The following is a 26,645-nucleotide window of genomic DNA, read 5'->3' as shown; positions in this document are numbered from 1 at the left end:
ACACACACACACACACACACACACACACACACTCGGACAGCTGTCTTTCAAATTCTGATCCACACTTGGTTATTCCTGTTGTGTTGCAATGTTGTCTTATAGGTGTAAGATGTTTGTCTTGCAACATATGTCTATCCGTGAAGTTGTCCTATCTTTATATATCTGAAATAGTTGTGGGTCTTATCATTTTGGTAGAAACTTAGAATTTAAAAGAGCAAACATTTATTGAAGAACATCAACAAGTCATTTAGCTAGAGTTTGAAAAAGATCAACAACCTTGCGCAATTCCTCAGCCAGGGTTCCAATTTAACAAGACACTGAATCTGTTCTTGCTCCAGGGACACTGAAGCTGCCAATTGACAGGAGCAAGAGGACTAAGGATTTCCATAGTGGGATCAATAACTATTTTTTTTATCATCATAGTGATATGCGACTATTTTCTGTGTAAAAAGAAAAACGCACTGCCTATCTCCTCTCAACTCTCCTTCTCTCCTTTCTCTTCTCTAACACTCGCTGACATGTACACACACGCGCGAGCGGCTCGCTGTGGCGCTTCTCTGTTGTTGTCTGTCGGAAGGGATGATTAATGAGGCGCGTCCCCGGACACATTCATCCGGGACCCGAGAAGCCCTGGCGATCACCGGGGGAATCAGTCATACCGGCTCAGTCACCGTCAGCAACATCGGGAAGACATCGAACCAAGCGTGGATGATGCCAGGAAAATACCAAAAATAACTGGTCTGTTTAAGACAGATAGGACCAATAAAGCCAACAAATATAAAACATATGGTAGGTTTCAAAATAAAACATGGGAAATACCAAGAGAAAGAAAGAAGTACGTATAATAAGCCAGTGTCGATGAGAATACCAGTGTGTAAAAAAATATGCAATAAAAGGGAATGTGTAAAATACTTATGATACTCAAGTTGAAGCTTAAAAAAGATCATCCTTGAGTTTTCCAAGTGTTCAAAATCGTGTGTATGCACGAAATGTATGATCAGCTGAGGCACATACTCTTAAGTTGTTCCAAAGTTTTCAAGTGACTGTTTTCTAGAAAGGGAGATTGGATATGATAAGTCCAGCTCTGGTTACAGAGTCAATACTAATCAAAGTCGAATTGCATAGAAACCTCCACAACAACCTAAATGAGAGTGCAAAGGCGATCGACTGAAAATCAGAAATCGTTGTGTGCCTTCTGGGTCTCTGGCAGTGAAAACTCTGAGTTTACATAAACTTTATTAGACGATAACTCCATCCTGAAAATGTGGAGGTTCAACAAAACCTCTGTATGGATTAATGTTGGGCATATGCAGTGCAATCCACGCTAATCCGATAAGAGCTGAAAATAGTCATACATAACATATAACACTTGCGAATGAACCGCTTCAAGCCATAGTCTAAGTGCACTTTCGGTCGTGCACTTTCGGTGGAGACTAAACAAAAAAACAAACAAAAAACCACAACTGATACATGGACATGTCATTCAGTACTCCAGCACTTCCTAGAAGCCCTGAAAACCCGCGATCAAAATCACCAAACGGGGATAAAAATCCAGGGCGCTAAAATCAATGGAGCAGAGATCCTGAAGAGTTAACACGTGTAGGTCTAAACTCAAAAAGTCAAACCCGCTCCCTCTCCCTTTCCCGTGAGCAGCCTGGCTCTTAAGCTCCAGAAAGCCCCAGCTGGCACCACCGTGGGGGATACCTGCAGCCCCGCCGGTACACGCACCGTCTCTGCCTCTGTCGTGGTGCTCCATGGGCAGGCTCGGTCTGCCTCCCACCCATATGTGAACTCACCCTTTCAGCGCAGGGAGACACTTCCAAAGAAAAAATAAAAATAAGAAAAAAACAACTTACGGGTTGTTGGCAAAGCTCCATGCACGGCGTTGACATGGCTGCAAATCCACATAGCGACCGGCACTAACAACGCCAATCCCCGGGCAGGACGGTGCCGGTGCATCTTCACGGCCGGTGTGGACGCAGCAGAGCAGGAGCGGGAGAGAGGAAACACTCGGGAAAAAAACAGCGAGGTGAGGGTAAAGCCAGTCGGTCCGTCAGACTCGCTTCGCAGTTGAGGACTGGCGAAGAGGAGCCTGACTGCACGGACTCACTCGCTCTCACACATACACTCTCTCTCTCTCTCTCTCTCTCTCTCTCTCTCTCTCTCTCTCTCTCTCTCTTTCTCTCCCTCTCTCTCCGTGTCTGCTCTTTCTCTCTCTCTCTCTATCGCTCTCTCTCTCGCTCCCTCCAATAAAGAGATGATGTAAGGATCGCGCCGGCACACAGGCTGCCCTGCGTTTGCAGACGCAACGCACTTCTCCCTGCAGCTGTCTCGCGTCCTTACTTAGCGATTCCCGAATAGAAACAAAACAAAGAACAACCGGGTCTCCACCTGCAATGGACGAGGATGACTTGGTGCGACTGTAGTGTGCAGTGCAGGCTCCAGTAGTTCAGGGTGGCATGACTGTGCGCAGCTCCAATCCACTGAAGTGATTTCTCCTCTCCGGCGCTCTGGCGCGCTGTCCGTGGTGCTGAACTTATCTCAGTCTATCTGTGTTGCTCTCTCTCTCCCTCTACATGTCTTGTAGCCAGACAGTGCCCCCCTCCTTTACTCGGTGGTGGTGGCCTTTTTCCTCGTGCATTTGTCTCATTTCCTCACAACAATACCTTGAACAAATATCACACACGACCAACAGTCACTCTCAAACACATTGTTATGGGGGAAAGCAAATCCGAACTGTCTTGTGGTGAGCAATTCAACTCCCAAATCAGTCGTTGCCACAACAAACATGTCACAGCTCGGCTCAATAAATACATGGTTAAGCTAAAATGTGAAATTACTTCTGTGAGACGCAACTTGTTCTGGCAAGTTACAGGGTTGTGGAGAACACGAGAGTTCTTGTATGAGATGCCCAGAAATAGACCTGACAAAATTAAAAGACTTTTCACAAATTACACTTTTATTGAAAAATAAATCCTCAGTACTGAGACACCTGTCAGTGATTATGTGCATTAACTAGTCTTGGATATATCAGTTTTTATTGCCTCCAGATTGCACAAGCTTAAAGTCTGCAAAACAAAACTGTTATTTTCTCAATTTTAAAGGGATCAGAGCTGGATTTGGTTCAACCAGTCAATGACTTACATCTTTGATATGAAGACGATACAATTTTTATTTAGCTCTATTGGAGTTGTTGAATGTGACAGAAATTCTGTTTGCAAGAAAATAATTCTTGAGTGTCTTTCTTCGGCTCTTCTTTTTGCCCAGAGTGCATGGCTGAGCATCTCTAGAAGACATTAGCTCAAATTTAAAGCCTAGATGTGACTGAGTGACTGACAGCTGAGCTCCCAAGCACTTCAACTATTTTATATTTTCCCGCATGCCTTCATCTAATTCTGTTTCAGAACTCTCAACATTTCTTTTGGTTTTGTTCTGTCAGCATGAATAAGTCTCAAGTACTGAACACACCAGGGTGTTGACTTTCCACTGAGAAGCTGGTGATTCATTTGTAGTGGTGTTTTTTTATATGTATATATATATATATGTATAGACACACCACTACTATATATACACACACACACACACGAAAGGAAAAAAATCTGGAAATATCCTTTCTAAGCAAATCAAAGGATTTGTTCACAAAATGACAAATTGCTTTCCGTATCTGGCTGTCCGGATTTGTTATTATCATGTACCAGTCATGTCTCACTCATTGTTATCTGTCCAGAACATAATCTGTGATCATCATTACTGTGGAGATCATTTTTCTAAATGAAGAAAATGGAGAATGAGAATGAGCTCCATCAGTGGCAATAACATTTTATGAGACTGACACTCACTAATGTACAAAAAGAAGGAATGTCTTCATCAGAGATCAACAGCAAACAGTATTTCCCGCTACACTAGAATTTGTCTTAAATGAAAAAATGAAGATACATAGTTCTCTTGATAAGGTGTTGGCTTAAGCTTCTGAGAATATACTCTAGTTTCAGTTACTGTAAAGGTAATATCATGATGTGATAGTACTTTTTGTTCAACTTATGTATAAAAGGACTGCAATTCTTCTAATCAACAAAACGAATAAGAAAAGTTATACAAAAGTTATACACTAGGTGGTTATACCATAAAGAAAGCTGTGCGTACACTCAAAAATATACCGCAGGCTATGCCATATATGACATGCAGCTAAAAATTTCCCTTCACATCATGAGAAGTAAAATAAATACTGGATGGAGCCATTGAAATGCCGCTCATTGGTTTGTGGACCATAGTTTTAGAGCCTTAACTTGGGCATTATGGATGTCACCATCTTGTTTTTGTAGCCAGATGTGGCCATATTTGGATGAGACCATGGAGCCAGGGAGAATATGCATTTCTGTGCCTTTACAAAATGCAAACATGCTGTTAAAGACGACTTGAAACTAGCGATTGAGACCATAAACTCATTAGGAATCTGATTACTGAGCTAATAAATCCTGTGAGAAGTGGAATCATATTATCATAATTGTCCATACAATTAGACTACTTTTGCAACTAGTGGAGTCACCCCCTACTGGCCATCTTAAAGAATGCAGGTTGAAGACATTTGGTAGCGGTATTTAAAGTGAAGAAGAGTCAACTTTTCAAATTATCCCACCCTTGTCACAAAGACCGAATTGCTTTTTCACATTGTTTAGCTCTCAACATTTTCTTCATAAAAATAAGTCAAAGAAAGCCAGTTTATGCTAAACACTACATTAGCACTCTTAAAATGCTCCAATGTTATAATGGTTATAATGTTCATCGTCTTACTTTAACATGTTAGCATTCTATAAAAGGTACAGCTGAGATGATGGGAATTTCATTAAAAGTTATTAAAAAATGGTTGGGATGTCTGTACCAATTTTCAAATTAACCTTTCCAGTAGTTGTTCAGACATGTCTTTCAAAAAACACTTTTGTGGTTTTTGAAAGTGGTGGTGCTAGTGAAAATGTCAGGAGGTTACCAAAGTCAGCAGAATTCATCACCTGGGGACTGTGAATGACTATAAAGAATTTCAATTTCAATCTATCAAATTGTGGTTGACATACAATATATCAGCCCGGACAAAGTCATGGACCACGTAACTGAAAGACTGAAATTGCCATACATTGAGCCATAGTATTAAGTATGACTTCTTTACTGTGGTCAGCAACATGTCAAAGAATGAGCTTCTATATTTTTCTTCTCTCTCCCTTTTCCTCTTTTTCATCTCTTGTTCTCCCCGTGTCTCCCTTCTCTGCTTGTTGATTACTCCGTCCAACCCTTAACCATGCCTTTCTCTGTATGACAGTCCTCTTTCTCCCCAAGGACTGCAAATGGGTTTGTCAATATGTCATGCATTGTAATTTACAGCCATCATTCATCTTTAAAAAAAAACTGTGATGACTGATGGCCCAAAGATTCTGAACAAAAAAAAAAAAGTTGATGACAGCAGTGATGAATCTCCAAAGGAAGGCTGTTTTGTTAAGTAAAGCGCTTGTGAGAAAGGAGTGATTTTCACAGACAGTTGTTATCCTGGCTACCTCCCCGCTGCCATCTATCCACTGTAGGACAGAGAAAATAAGGCTCTGAGGAGATTTCACATAGTGTTTAAGGGATCATTAGAAAAGGGACCGCCTTTGTGTCTGTTGGGCTATACAGTTTTCTTATTTAGACCTGAACAAGACTTATATAAGGAGCTGTGGTCTGTTCTATGAGAGGAACTTACTGTGATGATGACGTGCATTATTACAGACCCTGACTCAGCACAATAAAGTAGACTCTCAATAAAGTCCAAACACTGGACTCTATTAAATATACACTGGAGAGCAAATGATTGGATAAACGATGTAAGTGGTCCAAGGTAGAAAGGGAATTCATTGTTGAGATACCCAACAAAATTGGAGGACTAGAGACAGATGCGACCAAATTGCTACCCCAGGGAGGAATTCACCAGTCATCTATAGAGTGATTCACTGCTGTGGAGAAAGTAAAAAAATAAACCCAAGAAACCTTCCTCCGAAATTTCATCAGGAACCAGTATTATCGAGTTATTGTGGCAAACTCAATTTCAGAGTGGGATAAAACCACCCGTTTTATTTGGTGTACGAGTTTAATTTGTTTCAGGCATCTCAAGTTAAGGAGAAAACCATCCTACTGACAATAAAAGGGGAAGGGAAGAGTTTCCTATGCGTGACACAGGGCCCCTTTTTTTCTGAAGTGCCATTAGGCAAATGTTTTGTCTAAATGTTTTATCTAAGTGACCATCTCTGGTGCATTTAGTGGCAGATCACACACAATAAACTGTACACACTGAATCCTGCTGTGTTTAAATCGCAGGGAATGTCACACAGTCAAGTGAAATGGTACAAACATGACACTCCTAGAGAAAAAAGCTCCTCACACATAAAACTTTAAATAGGTCTGGCAAGATCTCAGAGCAAGCAAAAGTGGGGTTATTTTTAGGGGTTTAGGGGTTTTAACAGATTTTGCTTACAGTCTCTCACAGTGTGCTTCATGATATCAACAGCAACTTCAAAACAGCTACGTTTTCATCTGTTGTTACAAATCCTGAAACAAAAGCAGCATGAGTCCCGACGCCTCTGTGCGCATATGCACTGTTTACAGAACAAGTGAAAGAATGAGGAAGCATATTTCAATTACTATTTACCTCTTCTTTAAACACAGCCATTAACAGAACACAGCAAACATTTCCCATTTTTGGTTTTACTGAGCAGGTCTTCTGCCCGCTAATCATGTCCTTACCTTAATGGATGGTCCGAAGTATGCAGAGACCATAGATGGTGTTGTTCTTGAGTGGACACATGCAGACTTAAATGCAGTAGTAGTATCAGAAGATGTTTCTTTGCTCCTTGACCTGCACATAGACACAGTAGTTAGGAGTAATTTATCTGATTAGCTGTCTGTGCCATTTAACAGATAACAAAAACAAAAATTTCATATTGATATTGTTTTAAAAAACATCTACACAGCCAGTAAAGCCCTCTGACACGACACAACTGCTGTAGATTTATTATCTCTGCCAGGAAGTTGTGTTTTCACCCGTGTTTTGTAGGATTACACAAAAACTACTGCATAGATTTTCACGAAACTTGGGCGAAGGATGGGTCTCGGCCCAGAATAGACCCCTTTTTCTCACTCTCTTTAACACTGCGAAATAAGGTGCTTTTCAACATTAAGGTTATAATTCATAGTGATACACAGCTACCAGGTTTGATATTGGATTAGGCTTGATTGAATCAAAAGGGGACTGTTGGGCCTTTGCTGAGGTATACTCTCTACTGAGTTCCAGTCTAGTGATCATTGACGCTGTGATCACAAACTATTTTTCACCAAACACCAGACTCAGCACTCTTCAAATTCATACCCACACTTCAGTTTCTAGAGTAGGAACACCAGTCGCTTCAGTTGTTCATGTTTTTTTTACCATGAGTTTGCTTCGTGGAGAATATCTAATGGAACATGATGACTGTGAATTTTGCTGAGCCACAGCACACTGTAAATACAGCAATAATATGAAATCAAAATAGCTTACTTGCAGCAGACTGATGTGCTGTGAAGGTACTTCAGTTTCACATAACTGAAAATAATCATAAACATATAATGCAATATAATTAAAATTTCACAGTGTACATAGAGCTGTCTAGATGTAAGGATTATTATACCTCCTACTGACACAAAGTACAGTATGAGAGCCTCAATTTGCAATAAAACTGCATAGCCTAGTGAGGTTGCCCCATATCTGTCTATTGACTTTTTAAAAACTTTGACTGTCAGGAACACTTTGCTATTAAAATAAAAAGCTCTTCACGCTCTCTTAGAAAGGCAAGATGGAGTGAAATAGCTCATTAAACACTTCAGCATAGATAAACCGGACCTTATCTCTCATCAGGCATTGACTGCTCAGCACTAAAGGCTTTTTAGCAGACCAGAGTTGGCAGAAGACATATCTTGTTCTAAAAAAAATGTTGCCATGCCCTCAGTATGCAATTAACACATTTAGTAAACATAGATCACACTGTCAGGAACTTCAGGAGAATGTGATTTCCATGTGTTTCAGCTCTTATATCGGACTGATCTGTATTCAAGCTCGCCACAGCCAGCGTTTTGACTTGTCAGATCGGCAAAAGCACAGGGGTAACTAATAACATTAATTCAGGATCCTTTTTATTTAGATATACCAATAAGCGACGTCAGTGCGCCGGCGTTCACGATACCAGAGCTCTACCTGGTGCACATGAACGCATCTGTAATTAACGTGATTAGTTACACCTGCATTTGAAAAAGTTAAATGTCCGCCGCGAAAGAGGTCATAAATTAGACCTACTAACATTACCACTGTGCTTGCTCTTCTTGATAGTTCGTTAAGCTTTTGAAAAAAACATAAATACTCCCTAGTGGTTAACCCCAAACGACCTGGAATATCTGTTAGAGAGCTCAGAGCTGGTACCGAGGCTTGGAAAGATATTGTGGCGCGACTAGGCTTAGCTAGAAAGGCTGTTAGCACTTCCGCTTATTGGGTGTTTTTAGCAGATGTGCTGGCCAACATTACATTAGCATTAGCTTCTCTAACTTGTCCCACTTGAAAACAGGTGAATAAGTCGACTATGACTGTACCTCTAAATTGTGCGCTGTTTCCTGCTCTTCTTTCTGTTTTTCCTGCGCAACCTGGCATCCTGGACGGTAACCGGGGAACAAACCGGCTGTAGAGGTGAGTTTTTTTCTTCTATGATTTTTCTTCTTCTATGATTTTCTGTAAAATAACCGTGTTCTCATGCACGCTTTTATTTTTTTATTTTTTTTTTTTTCACTTTACCTTCTTCCTGCTCACTCATTTCCTCATGAGCGCTGATTCGCTTTGTTAGCAGTCTGTCCCAGTGCAAACATGTATTTGTTTTATTAAACAAACTTTTTAAAACATGGTACAGAAAGACAGAAAGATACCAACTGCAAATGAGAAGTCTACCATTTTTTGGATGTAGTTGTTTCAACCTGTGAACAAACATGAAAACAGGCTGAACAAGAGCGCTTAGCATCCCAAATCACCCACCCACATAAATTGCACTCAACAGCAGCAAGGGAGGAAAAAACAGACGAACAAAAAAATTCAAGAGATGAGTTCAAATGTGATGGTTTCACATATATTCCATATTCTACCAAGATGAACAATTAAAAACACACCTGTTCACATCTGACATGAAGAAAGAAGAAATCATTTAAGAGGGAGACTTGATCGTGAAATGTCAGCCACTCTTGGGTGATCTGTATCATTATAAATGTGACATTCAGCGCAATTACTTCACAGCTTGTTTTTCTCACATTCAATGAGTGAGCCCACTGTAGCTTTCCATTAGATCTGGCTATATTTGTGGAATGACTGTCCAGCCCCCAGAGGAGTAACATGAACTGACTGCATTTAGCTTTGTGTGGCGTTGTGTTGTGGTGGCCTACATGCAGTTGTCGCGACGGCTACCTCTGTTTTTAGTTTTGCTAAGTGTGCCCCTCTGTTTCTGCCTCAAGGCTCTTTTCACTTGGTCATATGTGATTCTGAGGAACTTTCCAGGCCTGCAACTCCTTACCTGTCCACCAGATGCCACAAATCCTGGTCAGCCGACTCCCACATCAGAGATATTCCCAGACCTGCTCACATTCCCAAATCATTCTTCCCTGATAACACACCTGCCTCTCATGATCTCATCTGTCCTTGGAGTGAATATACTGAACTCACCAGCCCTTGCCTTTGGACAGTTTTTCATCTTGTCAATATGTATTCTTGTTTCAGCAATCTGCACCTGTGCCATATTCTCTGCCTGCTGCCTGCCTTGCCCCTCTGGATTTGTTTGTTTCTCTTGACTGCTTTCTCATTCCTGACTGTGGGCCTGTTCATTTGAACATTGGTTTAGTAAAGTCCCCTTTTTTCCGACTCGTTCTGCTTCATTGGGCCCTCAATCCTATTGACTGATACACACATTCATGACAACAGTATGTGGATCAAAAGCATGATAGAGCAATAAGACTAGACAGAAAGAACAAGAGAGTCTGCATGTAAAATTAGTATACGGGCTTCCTCTGTAAATGATCTGTTGATCAATGTCAGTGTCGACTGAGTCTAAGAAAAAAGAATTGTGGTGGTGGAGAAATGTCACCTCACATGGAGATGCAAGGTGCATTGCCAGTCGCTCACGATAATGGTCCTTGAACAGAGGTGCTGGTTACTTTCCATTTTTCATGTAGTCAGGTGAACGGTCTAGAGCTTTCCTCCACCTCTCACACCACTTGGAAAGTCTCCAGTTCTCTGTGACCCTGAACAGAGGGAGCTGTTGAAAAACTGAATGAACCATCACCAGTAGACCATTTACACAGATCTTTTGACTTGTCAAAGCAGCTAAAGCACTTGTGTGTCCAATAACGTTAATAATGGTGCCATACTAATAAGTGTCTCAGTAAGCCATGCCAGTGAGTGAGAATGCACAATACCAGAGTCCTAGAACTAGCTCACCTAAATGTCCAGCAGCCATCAGTAATTTTGTAAATTCACCCGTTCTTTTCCTGCCATGACAAGTCAAAATATCTGCTTTGAGAGTGGTCTACAAGCAAACTGGTGATAAGGATGGAAATGCCTTATAGCCACTTGCCATATGTATGTGATGTATATAGCATTTGGGAGCTATAATTAAAAGTAAAACACTTCAGCCCTTTACTCTCAATTTATTGCATTTGCTGTATACCACAAGTGACTGCCTTTTATTTGCTTTGTATGTGCATTGAGAGAGAAGGTAGAACACTGCTACATTTCACTCCCAGAGGAAGCACAGTGGAATTGACTTATGTTAATTAACGACCTTTGGTGTCAATCGTTCCAGGGATTATTTGCATATTCTCAAAATAGCAGTGGAAAAATCAACATCTGCACTTCTGTGAAACTCTCCTTGCTTCCCTCCCTTCATACATATCATAACACTGCATTACAAATCACTATGCATGTTGTACAAATCACTGTGATTTATGCAATATGTTGATGAGCATGAGCTGATTCGCCTCATCATTTCAGTCTTGGTAAAAAAATGTTTTTCGCTGTGTAGCAAATAATGTAGGATCGTGAACCAAAGTGCGCATTGTTTATGGATGCTGAAGGAATCTCCAGCCACTAATGAAATATTCATGTCTCAGTGTTATTACTTGAGCATTTGTAATGACCTAGGGCCCTATGATTTCCGCGATCACGGAATCGCAGACGGAATCGCGGAATTGGCAGATTAAAACGGAATCTATTGTTAAACGCGGAATATCGCGGAATTTGACACAATTTCACTGAAATGTTGTTTTCGTGTGGAAGAGGAGCGTATGTCTGAGGAAAACTGCACGGAGGGAAGCAAATCTGGGTGGCACAACAAGTCCCCTCCCCCCGTCAAAACAATGTTAGCATGGAGAAGCGGCTGCCCACAGCTCCGTCTTCGTCGGCAAAAAAACTGAGAAACTCGACATTAACCCCTCAGTACAGAGCCAAGCAGTTCCTGAACGACTTGTATGTGTCAGGTGAACTGTTGTTTTGCAAAGAAGCAGACCTGAGAAATCATAATTAAAGTTGTAATGCGTGAGAGTTAGCCACCTGTCCGATTCATATTATCGGCATATCACTAAAGTGACTTTTAACTGCTGCTAGCAGTAGCTGCTGTTAGCTAGCTAACCCTGTTAGCCACAGCCCTCTTAGCTGACTCTGCCTGCGCTGGGAGCTCAGAGGACAGGGGGAGGGTTGGTGTTTTCACTGCTAGCTGGTTAGTATGTTATTGACATAACGTCATGAGTATAATTTCTCATTTTGTTGGTCATCTTTGCTAATTTTTTGAATATTTACAACTTAAATTTTCAGAACAATTTTGGTATGCAAACATTTACTGGATCTGCCTGAGAGCTGACCATGTTTTTATTCAATGAAACCCAAATTAAATATACTACTGTATGAAGACATGATGAAATCAGATGTTTTTGATGGACTTTAGTGTACTCTACAGTACAGTATTGAGGAAATGTGTTTGTCACCTCAATAAATTTAAGGTAATTTCTATTTAATGTGTGTACATCTTGTCATTTACATTAAAGAAACACTGTTTTAGTAGTAAAATAAGAGTAAAAGGTAAAAAAAACAAAACTGGATTACCAAAATTTAAATGGAAAAAACGGAATTCCCAAAAATTAAAATGGGAAAAACGGAATTTGGGAAATAATAAAACGGAAATTGGCAAAAAATAAAACTGATTTTATAGGGCCCTAATGACCCATAATTGGAATAAACAGAAGCATTAATAATCTATGCTCACGCTGAGACATCCCCACCACAACTCAAGAAGTTCCCTATTTAGAAAATAAATACAACATACATGTCTACATCTGATTGGTCCAACTGTAAGATATATCTTACAGATTGTTTCAGGCAATTTACATGTGGAGAAGTTGGTTTTAAAATTCTGATTATTGACTTGTTTTGCATCAAGACATAATCGTTCAATAGAAATTTGTGATGCAGATTGAGATTGTCAGTCGTACTGCACATACAACACAATACATGTTCACATTTTATCAGTGGGGTAAGGTATGATATACACAGATATTCTCTTAAATACAACAATGTTTCAGTGCTTTGAGTAGGAAAAACCTCCGCTGTGATATTGACAATAGACTCTTTTAGTTTAAGACAAAAGGCAACACTTGGGTGTAAAAAACATAAACTAAATCCTAATGGTTGGAGTCACCGATATCATGCAGAGGACGTAAAATGCCCCTGTACTGCAACCAGATTAATAAACTTTATTGCCCACATCCTTAACTACGCGTAATATTAAGGATGGATTCCCCTTTTAAGTCTCAGCAGTTTTTGGAGTATTTCCCTAAAAAATCTTCATTTTCTGGTTTCAATACCCCCAAAATTAACGGCAGATCCTATCAGTGGCATGCATTGTCAGTAATCTGATGTCAGACCCTTCTTATCCCTAATAGAAAATCCTGTTGCAAAGAATGTCCAGGTCCGTCACTGCCACGTCAGAGTTTCTCAAGTTATATTGCAATGAAAGATAATGTGGATCCACAGGTGAATTCAAAAGGAAAACAGACAAAGGGAAGAAAAGTTGCTGATGCTGCATTTCACTGTATAAATCCAAACCCTATTTCAACGGCCGCTTAGGTCAGACAAGTTTCTTTTCTCTTCGAAGACAAGAGACAGACACAATCTGCACTTACAAGGAAAGGTGGTCTTTTAATAAAGTCACTGCATAATTGGTTTCTGAAACATTTCATGGCCTTAATTAACTAAATGAGCCTAAAGGAATCGGCGAGGGCCAGAGGAAGAGAGGAGGAGAGCAAGGAGTAATACAACCGATAGAGATCAGATACCTTATCTCTTCAGTTCACACGTCTGCTATTCATTCCTGGTTGTCCTCTCAACTCTGCTCCCACACTCTCGATGGGTTTTCGTCTCTCAACTCAAATGAATGTTCTTCACATTCAGAGGCAGTCTCTCTGGTAAAAAAAATTGCAGTATGAGTATGAATTTTTGCAGAGTTGTTGAACACTTTGAAATGCTCTTCACATATGTCACTGTAACCTCAGTGCTACAGCATAACAAGAGGACACAATGGCATTTTTCATGTCTCATACATGCTCTTACCACAAGGGCTATGTGTAGGTTTTGATTCAACCTGGTCTTTTAAAGTATCATTTAAACAGTATGCAACGACTCTGCATGAGTAATTAATTTTCTGGCAAAACTGGTGCTGAAAGATGCACATGGACCGCACAGATCTTCCTTTTTTTTAACAAACTCATGACATCAAATTAACATCAAAGATGTTCTTTATAATGCACAATGCACTTAGCCCAGTGCTAAAAGTATCCTAAGAACCAGCTTAGCTCCAGGCTAAGAGTGCTGTTAGATACAGGCCAAGGAAGATTTAATGCTGGTGTGATCGCACTGTTCAAAGTGGGCTAACCTTGACTTCAGCCTAGGGCTTGCTGGCCCTGCCCTGAAGCAGGATTAGCTCTGAGTTTATGGAGTTTTTCCCTGAAAATCAACTAAAAGGTGCCAGTGTGAAACGAGGCGAAGGGACACAAAGGAGTCACACATCAATCTAGAAGGTTAACATAAGTTGAACGTTCCAAATAGACCTTTAACCCAGGGCTAAGAGAAATACAGTGTAAATCATTTACTGTAGCCCTGGGCGTTAAGAACGCATGTGATACATATACAAATATACAGGTTGAGAAGCCCTATAGAGACTTAAACCCTAACCTACCTTTAGGTGTTGCATAACCATACATTATTTGCCATGAATATTTTAGGAGATACCAAGTCAACAATAATAACGGAACATATTTAGTTTTTCCCCCAGAAAATAATTACCACTGTAAAACTCTTATAGGAGATTTGGCTGTTTTGATGTTGAACGAAGGATTTGTTTTATAAGCTTCTTATTTATTGACTGACTCTTCCTTTTTAGTTGGGTGCTGGTACTGCTGGATCCGTGTGTGTGTGTGTGTGTGTGTGTGTGTGTGTGTGTGTGTGTGTGTGTGTGTGTGTGTGTGTGTGTGTATATATGCATTATGTGCGCAAAAAACATTAAAGAAACAAAGAAAAACAGGATTAGACTGGGTTCTGTGCTGGCAGAATGAATGGCATTTTAGTCCAATCAAGTTGATGTTTTATCTCATTACAGGAATGATTACATTCGTGTGTGGGCTGCATCCTTTTATTTGATTATACACCGCATACTCTACTGCACGAATAGTGTTAGTAGCATGGATAGTGCTACTGCCTGTGATGGGTTTTGGTTAACACTTCAACATCACTGCAGGCTACACAGTCATTTTGTCTTGATTACTTACAAGTTGCTCACAACTCAGCAGAAGTTGACAATATATTAACTCTTATCAGGGATCTAAACTTATTGTAGATAGATAGATAGATAGAATTACTTTAATGATCCCAGACTGGGAAATTATTTTGTTACAGCAGTAGTAAATAAGATAACTTGAAATGAATTGATAGTTGCTTAGGAACCAAAACCAGCCAATTTTAAGCCATTCCTTTTGTGTTATGCAGAAAGATTATAATAAAATTACATCTACGAGGCTGAAGATTGAAAAAAGCAATTGATGTAATGCGTGGCATTACAAAATGACATACAATCTAAGTAAAGCAAGTATCATGAATCAGTATCTAAACACAATAACTCCCTCTTCCAAACAATTAGAAAAAACATATTGCTTGGGTCTGAGAGTCAGTATTACTCCCATCCACACCAGCTTGTGGTTTTCTAATGCAATTTCTAAGGACGTAAAACTGTTCTTTGAGACCTACAACTTTTCATAAGTCAGCCTCATCAAGTGTCTTGAGAGACGTGGCGTGACTTCAAGACGAAGGCCTCGGATAAGTAGTGCGGTCACAGTCATTTTCAAGGAGTTTGCGTCTAGGAAAATCTCACAGGTACCGTCATGAAGAACAAGGGTGATTGGGGACATGCCAGACACTACCAGTCTTTACACACACACACACACACACACACCCTCCCCCTTTTTTTTTGTAAAGGGTGACTCAAGGAGGAGCCAGACTTTCTTTTCCCTACACTTCTGCTTTTAACTTCCCATTTGGTAGGTGTCAGGTCCATGGCCGGACAGGCTTGCACAGTGGTGAGTGGATCCAGCTAGCGGAAGAACAAAACAAAGACAAAAATGGCCTAGACGCTCACCCTTCAGGCTTGATAGGTAGGCTGGAGGAGTGAGAGTCATGTAGTGACTGAGCTTTTATATTTTCCTTTTCAGGTGCAGCCAATCTCACTGAAGGCTACAAGAAGGCCAACCAGACTGTAGCAGACAACTAAAGACAGAGGGATCATCTGATACAGTCATGGACCCCATGTAGGTGTGTAGGTGGCAAGGTTATAATTTTTCTCTATCTCCTGAATCATTTTCATCTTTTCCCCCTGCCAATCATATTTTGGTCTGTTTTGCTTTTGACAAGCTGAACTGACAATGACAGACTGATTGCACTGAGTGTAAATTGTGACTGAATCAACCGATTATGCAGACACAACAAGCGCTGTAGATGTATTCTCCAAAATGAGGTGTACTTTGGAAGCTGTTCTCGGAAGCAGACAGATTGAGGAGCTTCGAAAAAAAAAAAGACACATCATCCAAAAAATAATGTCCCTTTGGACTGACAGCCCTTTGTTGCCCATAAACTAATTTGAGGATGCAGGAAAGGACAAAGTTAGGGAAAAAAATTGCGAAAGTCAGGTGACTTTAATGGCAACAATATAAGCATGTGAACACTCATCCGGTAGCTCTCCGTGGATGAATTAGATATTTCCTTGAATACCAATGTTGATTTAAATATCTTAATTTACTGGTTTTGTCTGGTTTGGGCTGCCAATTGGACATACTGTATCATTTTTTTTGTTCCACTCAGCTCAAAGTAATAGATTCCGATCTCATAATTTACATTAAAGTGACACATGTTTGTTCGCTTTTTTAAATGCGAAAGCAGTCATCCAATTATGTTCATGAAGCAACAATTTTGGAACATTACCTGGTCTCGCTTTATGACTGAGTGGAGAAGAAGGGCCTGGAAAATTGAAAACACTAATTGCATTTTCAGTATGTGATAAAAAAGGACAACTGCTTGAGCCAGAGACCTGTAAAGAATATTAAAGTCTGCAAGGAGCGGGAATAATAAAGCTGTTGAGCTCATTAACTTTCCCTCCTTCCCTCTCTCCTTCCTGCTTTCCTTCCCTGCTTTAGGTTTTCTCCTTGTGATCTCCTCAAACTTCTTGTTCCCATCCTTCTCCTTCAAATACTTTCCACCTACGTAACTGCATATTTACATCACCTTGTTCTACTCACTTCACCCTCTCATGCGGTGAGATGATTATAAAGCATGTTTCATCTCAGTTGCTTACTGCTAAATGCTAATGACTGATCACATTAGCCATATCCTTTATCATCTCAAGTGCCATGGCGACCCCAAACCCAGCCAATCCCATCGCTTTGTAATTAATGAGCGTTCCGTTAACGATCCTATGTACATGCTCTGCTGACTGATGGAATGTTTTGGGAATGTGTTACCAGGTCACTGTGGTTATTGGGCGTCTCGTTAATGATGGAACGCTCTCCTCCTAACGAGGGGGCGGGGTGGTGGTGCGTGTCTGAGCAGGTGTGGCCAAGGCACTAAGAGATGGCTAATCAAAATGGGATTAGCAGGATGATGGCCATCAGATTTGAATGAGGATGTCCCTTAGTCAATGTGCTCTCTGTGATACAGTGACGAGGAAGGAAAATTCATGAAATTACATCAACTACAGGATAACTGAGTGGGGGCAGAAACTTTACTTAAAGAAACTGACCCACTGGATGCAAATGACACTACCTGTCTACCAGTCCATGCTGGAGGCTCTATGCGTTGGTCAACTACTTTGGTTAGCGGCTGAAACACTCTCAGCAACCATGGGATGAAATGCAAAGAGGATGACATTTCTGTTTCTTGGTAACTAATGAGGGATTGACATGAAATTTGGTACGGATATCCATCCAGAGTATGAATGGGTAATGATGATCCCCAGACTTTCCCTCTAGCACCCCGGCAGGTCAAATTTTTCACTGATCCTGAGAAATGGCTCAACATCGACTTTGTGGATTGGTTCAAAACCCTGACTCCCTCTTGCGTCACTGTGAGATTGACACTTGGTTTTGAGTGAAATATCTCCCAAACTACTTGGTAAATTGCCATTAAAACCTGGTATGCACAATAATGACTCGGTCAGGATAACTTGAAGTAACTTTAGTGAGCCCTTAGCTTCCACTTAGTGGCTTTATCAGGCCAGAATTCTAATGTTCCCAATACTTCTGTTTATGACAAAAGCATGATGTTCATTCAGTACATTTTCATCCATCCATTCCATGTGGCTGATATGCCAAACTAAAATGGTGATGATGGTAAACATTATACAGTACCTGCTTAACATTAGCATGCTGTGTAGTTGTAGTTGTATGGCTGTAGATTCCAGGTAGCCCCAACTCAGAGTCTCTTTCATTTCTCTCACCACATTTATTTAATTCCCTCCTTGAAATGCCTCGCCTCTTAATGTTTCAGTCTTTATTGCTCTCTCCCCCCACAAAGTTCAAATCGGACACCCTTGCTCTTTCTAGCCCTCAGCATTTGTGATTTTGCTGTGAAGGCATTTTCTCTGTTTGTGGTGGCCATTCGTCCATAAGCTGGATTTATGGTGGCAAATCCAAGGCTTTCTATACCAGCTTGTCCTTACTCTCAACTAATGTGAGTCTCAGAGAGTAAGTCAGTGTGTGGATTTGGGTGTGTGTGCACGTATGCACTATTTGTTCCAGGATTTTACTTTTCATTGAAGGCTGAAGGTCATGATGCCTCCTAATCTGTGATGATTGGCCGGCTGCTGGCTACCTCCAAATATGGACAGCTGCCCTTTTGCCCTTGTGCTGCTGCACTCCTCAAGTCTAAAATCTCAAACCCTGCTCCCACTTCTTCCTGTACCCCACCAGCCCCGCCTCCAAACACACACATGCAGACGCACACATACACACGCACACACACACAATTCTTCTCTCTCCTCACATCCTCCTGCCAAATCTGTCCAGTGCGGCCCATTTTCCGTTGAATACATAATGCATACTCTACTTACTGTATTGCTACATTTTTTCACATCGTGTTGACCCTACTAGGCAATTTCAACAACATTGATGCATAATTGAATAATTTATAACCTTTTCTGTTTTAACTGTAGTGTTGAGGTCAATAAATGCAGGTTTAAACACAAAAGAGTAATGTTATCCATTGATGGGCTTTTCCTTGACGGCGAATGACTGTGAAATGGACAAAATATGCTCCTGGGATAAAATAAATTCAATATTGTTTCTGTCTACCCTTTTTCTGCACTCTAAGAAGAGATTTGAATTGAGTTCTCAAAAAAATAGAAAGGCACAGCAAAATGATCTGATCCTGCCTGTGTTTTTTCTGCATAATGCTTTTCCCATTTCATATGTTTTAATACTCAGTCCACTGAACTTAAGCTTGAACCCTTTGAGGGAGTGTAACTTTTACAATTGCATTTAATAATGGCCACATCACTCAGTGGCATTAAAAAAATGTAATGGGCACCCGAGTCTCCTCAATATTACGGCAATATTTTCCTCGGAGAATTAGCCAAGCCATCTCATGTTTTAAAATATGCATAGATTTGGTAGATAGGAATTCATCAGAACTGCCTTTCACATTCATGTATTCTCTTCCCCAAAAATATTAATTCACCTACCACCCTCATTATTTCAGCCATGAACTCAAACTCACCTCACACCATACCTTTTAATATCATTATCACCCCTCTCTCACCGCCACCACCACCACCTCGCCCACGCACTATTTTATTATTAAAACTATGACGGTGTAATATTTTCACCAATGATGGTAATGTCTTGTCCCAGGTAATTCCAATTGGGAAGCCTGATGACTCATTTCAGTGCAGAGTGTGGGGCTAATGGGAAAATGACCAGGGCTGAGGAAAGATGGAGACCTTTTCAATTACTTTAGAGGTGAGAGGACAATCCATTCCACTATATATATGATTGGCAATAACACCATAATAATCAGGAAACTGGGAGACCAGGATAATTTCACAGTCATGTTCTAGTATTTTTAATAATATAAATGCCAGGGGCCTTTTGCCTCTAAGGGTTAAAACTGGAGGGACTGGATGAGCTACTGCAGAAAACTACATCGCACTGTGTATATGATTCTATGGGTGTGTGATAAAATATAACATTTTATTTATTTGCAATATTATGCTAAGCTTCAAGCACAAGTAAATATCTAATTTCCTTCTACCATTTTCTCATCTGTGGAGGAAAATTATTTGTAAAAGTGTCTTTAAAAGCTTGATTTGTAGGCATTTTTTAAAAAAACTTTATACCCAAAGATCATCATTCGGTCGTCCTCACAATCAGTAAAGAACATTTCCAACATCTGTTTTTACAAATGTAATGTTGTCTAATAAAGGCTGCAGGGACACAGAGTTTGTAAGTCAACAAAACAACATTTTTGTTTGAATTTTATACCATCAATTACTGTGCAAGGTGTTGCTTTTTCAGGCTGTTGACTTCGCATTTTAGAACAGCTTTCCCCATTCACCTAGTTGCACTGAGTGTAGGTGGTAACTCAATGTTGCGTAATGCAATGATGCCGTGTTGATACCAAACTGCTTTTTCAACTCCAGATGTGCCTGCAGATGTCACTTGCTTGCAATCTAATGGCATGTGGTAATGTTTTTTATGGCAACTGCACTGAACCGATGAGCCATCATTATCCCCCATGAGAATAAATACCATTATCTGTGTACTGAGATTGGCATTAGTAATTAGGACAGGGGGCAATTACAGGATGAACCTGCCCAACATGTACCCATTTGTTTTGTTTTTTTCATCCTGTGTTTATCCACGCAAAAGTTTCACTGCTCGTATGTTATTGCTCAGAATTGCCCTGTTTTATATTCACATTAGCGCACATTCAAGCATAGGGGGAAAATAATTTCTTTGTTTGTAACTGAACAGCACTGCTGGAGCAATGGGATCATTGAATGCCTTGCTGAAGGGATCTCAGGTTATGACTGAAAATTAATCTTGGAGGCAAACCAAGGTGTAGGTGAACTGAATTTCTACGCTGTGTGAGTTTAATTGAGAAATAAATAACACAGTCCAAATGCCTGATGAATTACGTGCAGCAATGGGAAGAAATGCCAACAAACAAAGGTGTTATCTTGGGTCAGATAGCTCTGTTTCTGTCTGAGCCTGCTTGTCCCAAAATGGCTCCATTAGCAAATACAATTTCAGCCGTTACAGACGACTGGAAACCCTATCAGAAGGAAGCACACATCGCACAAAAATAGGACACACAGACGCACAGCACTACCCAAAGGCAGGTGTGCATGCTTTTACACGACGCGCACACACCCACACACACTTCCAAATACAAACACATACACACACATGCACGGACAGGTAGACAGCAGTATGATTTCCCTCTTAAACAATTTGATCTGGTGCCAGTTCCCACCTATTTAATAAGAGAGGGGAAGAAAAAAAAAAGCCAAGGATGCATCATAGATCTGGCAGAGAATGATCACAGAGGAGAAATATTCTCTAACATCTCACCTGTGTATTCCTCCTGTATGTGAGCTGTTTTTGTGAGCGAGAAGCAGAGATTGGGGGAGAAAATGTGGGGGGGGGGAGGGAGAGGGCATAAAAGTACAGAAATGTTCAAATGAACTGATAAAAATGCATGAGAGAAAATAGCCAGACCTTCTGGAGGAATAAACACCCAGAGTCATATCGGATTTTGCTCTAATCCTCAGCCGTTTACCAAAAGGATGAGCGCTTTGTAAATTTTGGAATCGAAAAGAGGATTCACCTTCACACCCTTTGTTGGATGTTTATGGACTGTAATGTTGACTGGAGCTGGAGCCGCTAGTTAGTGCTGAGGTCTGTGAGAGGTCGACCTCAGTTAAATCACAGATTCTTCAGGGAATTCAGACCTGGTGTTAACATTGGTTCTGATTGATCCGATCACAAGCTCTTAGCCCGTCAGTTAACACCTGACATAACACGCATCTTAATATGCATTTTCACACATCACTAGTACGAACAGTGTTTTTTAAAACAAAGACTTTCAAGTGAGACAAGTGAATGAATAAATGAACATTTTTATTATTGCCGATTTATGTGATAATCATTTTGTAGCCTAATCCTAGCATTCATGAAGTACTTTTGAGGAGATTTCCAAATATTTCAAAATCATTTTAAGGCCATAAAGCCTCTTCGTACTAGAAACACTTAAACCTGCATTGAATTACTTTTTTCGGCACTTGGGGGCAGCCGAAACAGGATTTAAGCAACAACAACACTGACATATTTTAAGTTGATACGCTAGGTTGTCAGCAAGTTGCCTAGTTACACATCCCACTAATATGAAGCAGCATTATCATTGATTTGAAGTCAAGTTTCAGGCTAAGTCCACTACCTCTTAGCTGTGATTCTCCACAAATTCCAAATGGAAATGTCTGGCTTTTCAGCAGCTAAGTGCTCTGTCGTGTTTTTAGAAGTTTTTCACCGAAAGCAGCTGTCTGCTGTGGTTGAAAACATCAGTGATGAGGAGCAGTCAGAGTGGAGCAAAAAACACATGCTGGAATATCAAAACAATGAGATGAAAGATGAAATGGTCCACGGAGCTGAAGGTAACTGCAGAGTCAGGTGAAAATTCTCTGCGGGATTGTCACAACAAACAAGCCCCTTTCACGTACAAGTAGTCATGTGATCCACTGTTAGCATAAAAAGTTTGATTAGTCTCTTTCAAGAGCTGCCCTTGTGGTCATGGCAGAACTGCTTGTTTCTCAGGGTTTATGCATCTTCACAATTAATCTGTTACACACTGTCTCTCCTGGCATCTGCAACAGAATTTGACAAAAAACTCACTGCAGCATAAAAACAATTTTTTTTTTGGCTCACCAGTGCTAGATGCCAGCGGCTAAGTCTAATGATCTAATGAGCTAATGATCCGGGTATGGCAGCCAGCGGCATTGCCACCCATTGTTTATGGCTCAGTGATACACTAAATAAAAACAATCAATGATGCCAACAGAAACAAGTGAGCACAAGTAAACTAACTGATTAGTTAATCCGTGTTTGACTGTCGGATCCAAACCATGTTGATCCCAACCATGGATCACCTGTAAAACACACATCCATGCAGCACAGTGGAACAACTTTATCGGAACCATGATATATGCTTATTTTGTATACATGAATTGCATTGATTTCATGTTATTTCTGGTTAATTTCTGTGTTGAATGGATAGACTCAATATGTATCGTTATGTATTCAGATTGCAATCAGCTGATAGCGAGGCAGCACAAACAAAGGATGGATGGGCAGATGGAGGGAGTGAAATGTTCATCAGCCTTAAAAGTCACAAAGGAAAAGCATGATGGAGAGGAACTCTCTTTTCTCCTTGGTTTACCCTTGGAGCAACTTCCTCTGTGTACCTGCGGCGTTCATCCAAATTAACTTCTCCACAAGCTTTCTCACATACGGTATGACGGAGTGATTCTGGTGGATTTGTATAGCTTATCCAAGTACGGTCATCCAGTCAGCACGGCAATGTTACAAAAATGAATTCAGAACCGGTTTCCTTTCAACAATGAAAGAGAGTAAGCTTGTGCATTTTCACTTGTGATTATGTGTGTGTGTGTGTGTGTGTTTTCTTGTTGTTATTAATTGTGTTTGACAGCCTGTATTTTCCTCATTCTCTCTCCAACTGGAGACATCTGTTTTTCATTTAAACCTCAGAGCCATAGGGGACCCCTCTCAAGACACATGCACATCTGCTCACTCACAGAAACGCACACACACGTGCACGCGCTCACACATACACACACATACACACACAGATCGTACATGCACAAGAAGGCACAGGGCTGCTGTTTGCCACTAATCCACAGATGCCACATTTCAAAATACAAAGAACACAAATGTGAATTGGAAGTGTACAGGAAAATACTGCTGAACAATATTTAAAGATCAAACTTTACTGTTAAAGCCAATTTGAAGTAAGTTTTTAAAAAAAACGATTTCAGGAAACACAAATGTCAAAACGACTAACACATGAAATTGCTCCATTAACACAGGACACACAGATGAACTGTCTGGACATAGTGGCTGAAAAGATTTGTAGAAAAATGTCAAATATTCCATTGAAAAGAAGCAAACTACATTACATCATAGTTTTTCCCTTCACCCTGCCCTGAGACACAAATGTTGATAAGGTTCAATAAAATCCCACCATGAAGGCCCACAGTAAAATCCAAGCTGCTGATGCTGGTGTTCCGTCCTGTTCTTGGATAATTATAAACTAATCACCGGCTCAACCAGGTCAGTCCATGGCCAAATTAAAATTGGGAATAGCTCCTTGGCTACGGCATGTAATCTGTGTTCAGGGAGGTGTGAATGCAAGGGTACCCCTTCCAACTGATCTTAACACACACGCCTCACTAGCCTACAAACCATTATACTGTAAACTCTCCAAACCTCAAGGCCCCTCAAGAGTCCTACCAGAAACACCTAGGTAATAGCTAATGGCCTTGAGACCAGGATTTAGTTGTGCTTCTGGATATGTTCCTTTGTTTTATCAGACCTGCAGCGTATATGGCACACATGGGTATGATTGTCAAGGCACGTGTTAACATTGGTTTTTTTTTTTGTAATGCACAAATTACCACATCATGGAGCATGTTTTAGGCCATATATACTGTAGATCACATATATGACACCCAGACACCCACTAGCTTCAGTTTATTTGAGTAAAGTATGAAAAAAAAAAAAAAAGTTGATACTTCAAATGTCAGATGTGAAATGTGTCTTCTCACAAGGGGAAATCACACTTAACTTCATATTTTCATGTGACTGGCTTTTTCCGTGTGTGAACTAACATGTGCAACAATGATACAACACCACATATGGCTTCTTTCTTGTGATGTCTTGTCTCTGTCATTCCGCATTATGGCACGATGGCATTTCTCTTGCAATTTATGCACAAAAAACAAAAACTATATAGACTATTAAATACAAAAATAAAGTCGGAGAATTGGTGGAGCGCTAAAGATGGGTTCAGGAGTCCCACAGCCTCAGGAAAGAAGCTGCTCTGTAGTATGCCAACGGATACTGTTTATTTTGCTAGATGGCAGCAGGGTGAGCATACTGTGGCTGGGGTGGGTGTCGTCTTGTCTTGTTGCCTGCTTATTTTGCTGCTTTGATATCGTTTGTAAGTAAGAAAGCAGTGGATATTCTGGACGAGACGTCGGGACAGTTTTCAGCCAAAACTGGGTATTTTTAAACGCAACAATCCAACTGTGGTTCAATACCACAGTTGGATTGTTGGCTTGGCCATTGTTGGTGACACTCATCACAAGGTAAACAACATGTTTGCAATTCGTCCCCCCCCCCCATTCTTTCACTTATCTCATGTTCCAGACAAACACAATACAAAAACACAGTGAGGTACAGCCGAACCATTCTTCTCTTCAAACCTTTTCGTTACGATGGCTTTATCAAAATATTACAAATGCATTAAAAGAAAAAAATACCAAGTGCATGTTAGAAACACATCAATTTTATCTATCACTTTATGCTTTAACAATAAAATCATTTGTGGCAATATCAGCCAATGATGCATGACAAAAGATGTCTATTAAAGTCTTTATTGAAAGAGAAAACACAGGTGAAAGGTTCTCTGTAAATAAGAATGTAAGGACAGGGAGCATGATGAGTGTGTGCAGGTGTATACTGTGATCATCAGAGTTTGGGGCTGAACATTTTTGGCTGTTGAGTCAGCACAGTATTTTTTTTTTTAATCAGCTTTACACACCTCGGTTCTCCCCTGTGTGCACCCCATCCTCCACTCTGAACTCTTCTCTCCAATATTCAGATCAAGTCTTCTCTCCTTGTTCTTTATATTTCTTTAATAAGGCTCCCCTTGCCTCCTCCTCTGCTGCTACTGAGAGCAAACGAACATCGTCTCAGTGGAGTTTGTCTTCTTTCCCTTCGAGAGTACTGCAAACATTTTTGGACTAATGATGCTGCAAGCTTGTTGCACATAAGCCCCTGCTGAGCTTTTAACATCATGATTGATAAAAACATATGGTCAGCCCTCCGCTTTGGTCCATATTTAACCATCTCTGTTTGGATTGAGATAAAATTTGGTCCAGACATTCATGTTTTTTTACATAATGAATGTGTGACTTTGTTCATCTCCTGCCTTTACAGTGCCAGCAAGGGGGTGACATTTGCTTTTTTTCTTTTTTTTTTTTTAAATCGGGTTGATTAGCTTGGAATTCAGTCAGTGTTCATATCAACTACATTGGCATTACAATCTCAAAGTGCCACAAGCATGGCCGTAAACTCTCGTTTAAAAGGGACCTGTTGTGCTTTTTTGTATTTTTCCTTTCATTTATTATTTCATTAATGTTCTTGTGAATGTAAAATATCTTAACAGTAAAAAGTCAAAGTCTGCATCAACAGAAGCTCCTTTCTCTCACAGAAATCCCTGGTCCTGAAACACCTCATCAGTATTCTTGACGTTAACTTGCACCTAGTATGGCACACAATAATTGATTTAGCACAGCTGTACTGTTTGTAGGCATTGCTGTGTCGGGCATGTGTGAGGTGACCAATCAGAGCAGACTGAGTATTTGAGAAGGGGGGGGCATCCTTAAAGAGACAGGAGCTAAAACAGTGTTTCAGACAGAGGGGGAATAAAGTGCATGTAAAAATATTCTATTGGTAACCCAAAATAAAATGGATGAACCTGAAAATGAGCATGTTTAAATGTAAGGCATACACTCTTCAGACAGTTTCATGCAGTCTTTAAAAAATCAACATCCAACAGGTGAACAAGTGACCTACTCTGAAAAGAGATTAGTCAAGAGTGTTCGTCTGATTTGACGCATGGACCCAGATGACACTAAAATCAACTATGAATAAAGCAATCAGTCCTGTATTGTATGGCT

General features: G+C 40.4%; 2 protein-coding genes across 2 annotated transcripts in view; one reads left to right on the top strand and one right to left on the bottom strand.

The window, feature by feature from the left end:
- cntnap2a (contactin associated protein 2a) overlaps positions 1–2,546 on the bottom strand; it is a 328,136-nt gene extending 325,590 nt beyond the window's left edge. The window contains exon 1 of the mRNA XM_030397660.1: positions 1,857–2,546. Within this exon, the coding sequence (XP_030253520.1) occupies positions 1,857–1,959 (103 nt within the window). The 5' untranslated portion in view covers positions 1,960–2,546. The remainder of the gene's footprint in view (positions 1–1,856) is intronic.
- A 6,013-nt stretch (positions 2,547–8,559) lies between these two features.
- The window catches only part of tpk1 (thiamin pyrophosphokinase 1), a 126,263-nt gene continuing 108,177 nt past the window's right edge, over positions 8,560–26,645 (top strand). Inside the window, exons 1-2 of the mRNA XM_030397663.1 lie at positions 8,560–8,731; positions 15,832–15,931. The gene's annotated coding sequence lies outside the window, so the exon portion shown is untranslated. The remainder of the gene's footprint in view (positions 8,732–15,831; positions 15,932–26,645) is intronic.

This window comes from Sparus aurata, chromosome 19, assembly GCF_900880675.1.
Source record: "Sparus aurata chromosome 19, fSpaAur1.1, whole genome shotgun sequence".
Lineage (NCBI taxonomy): Eukaryota > Metazoa > Chordata > Actinopteri > Spariformes > Sparidae > Sparus > Sparus aurata.
The sequence above is the reverse complement of the archived record's forward strand: the minus strand, read 5'-3'. Positions and strand labels throughout refer to the sequence as shown.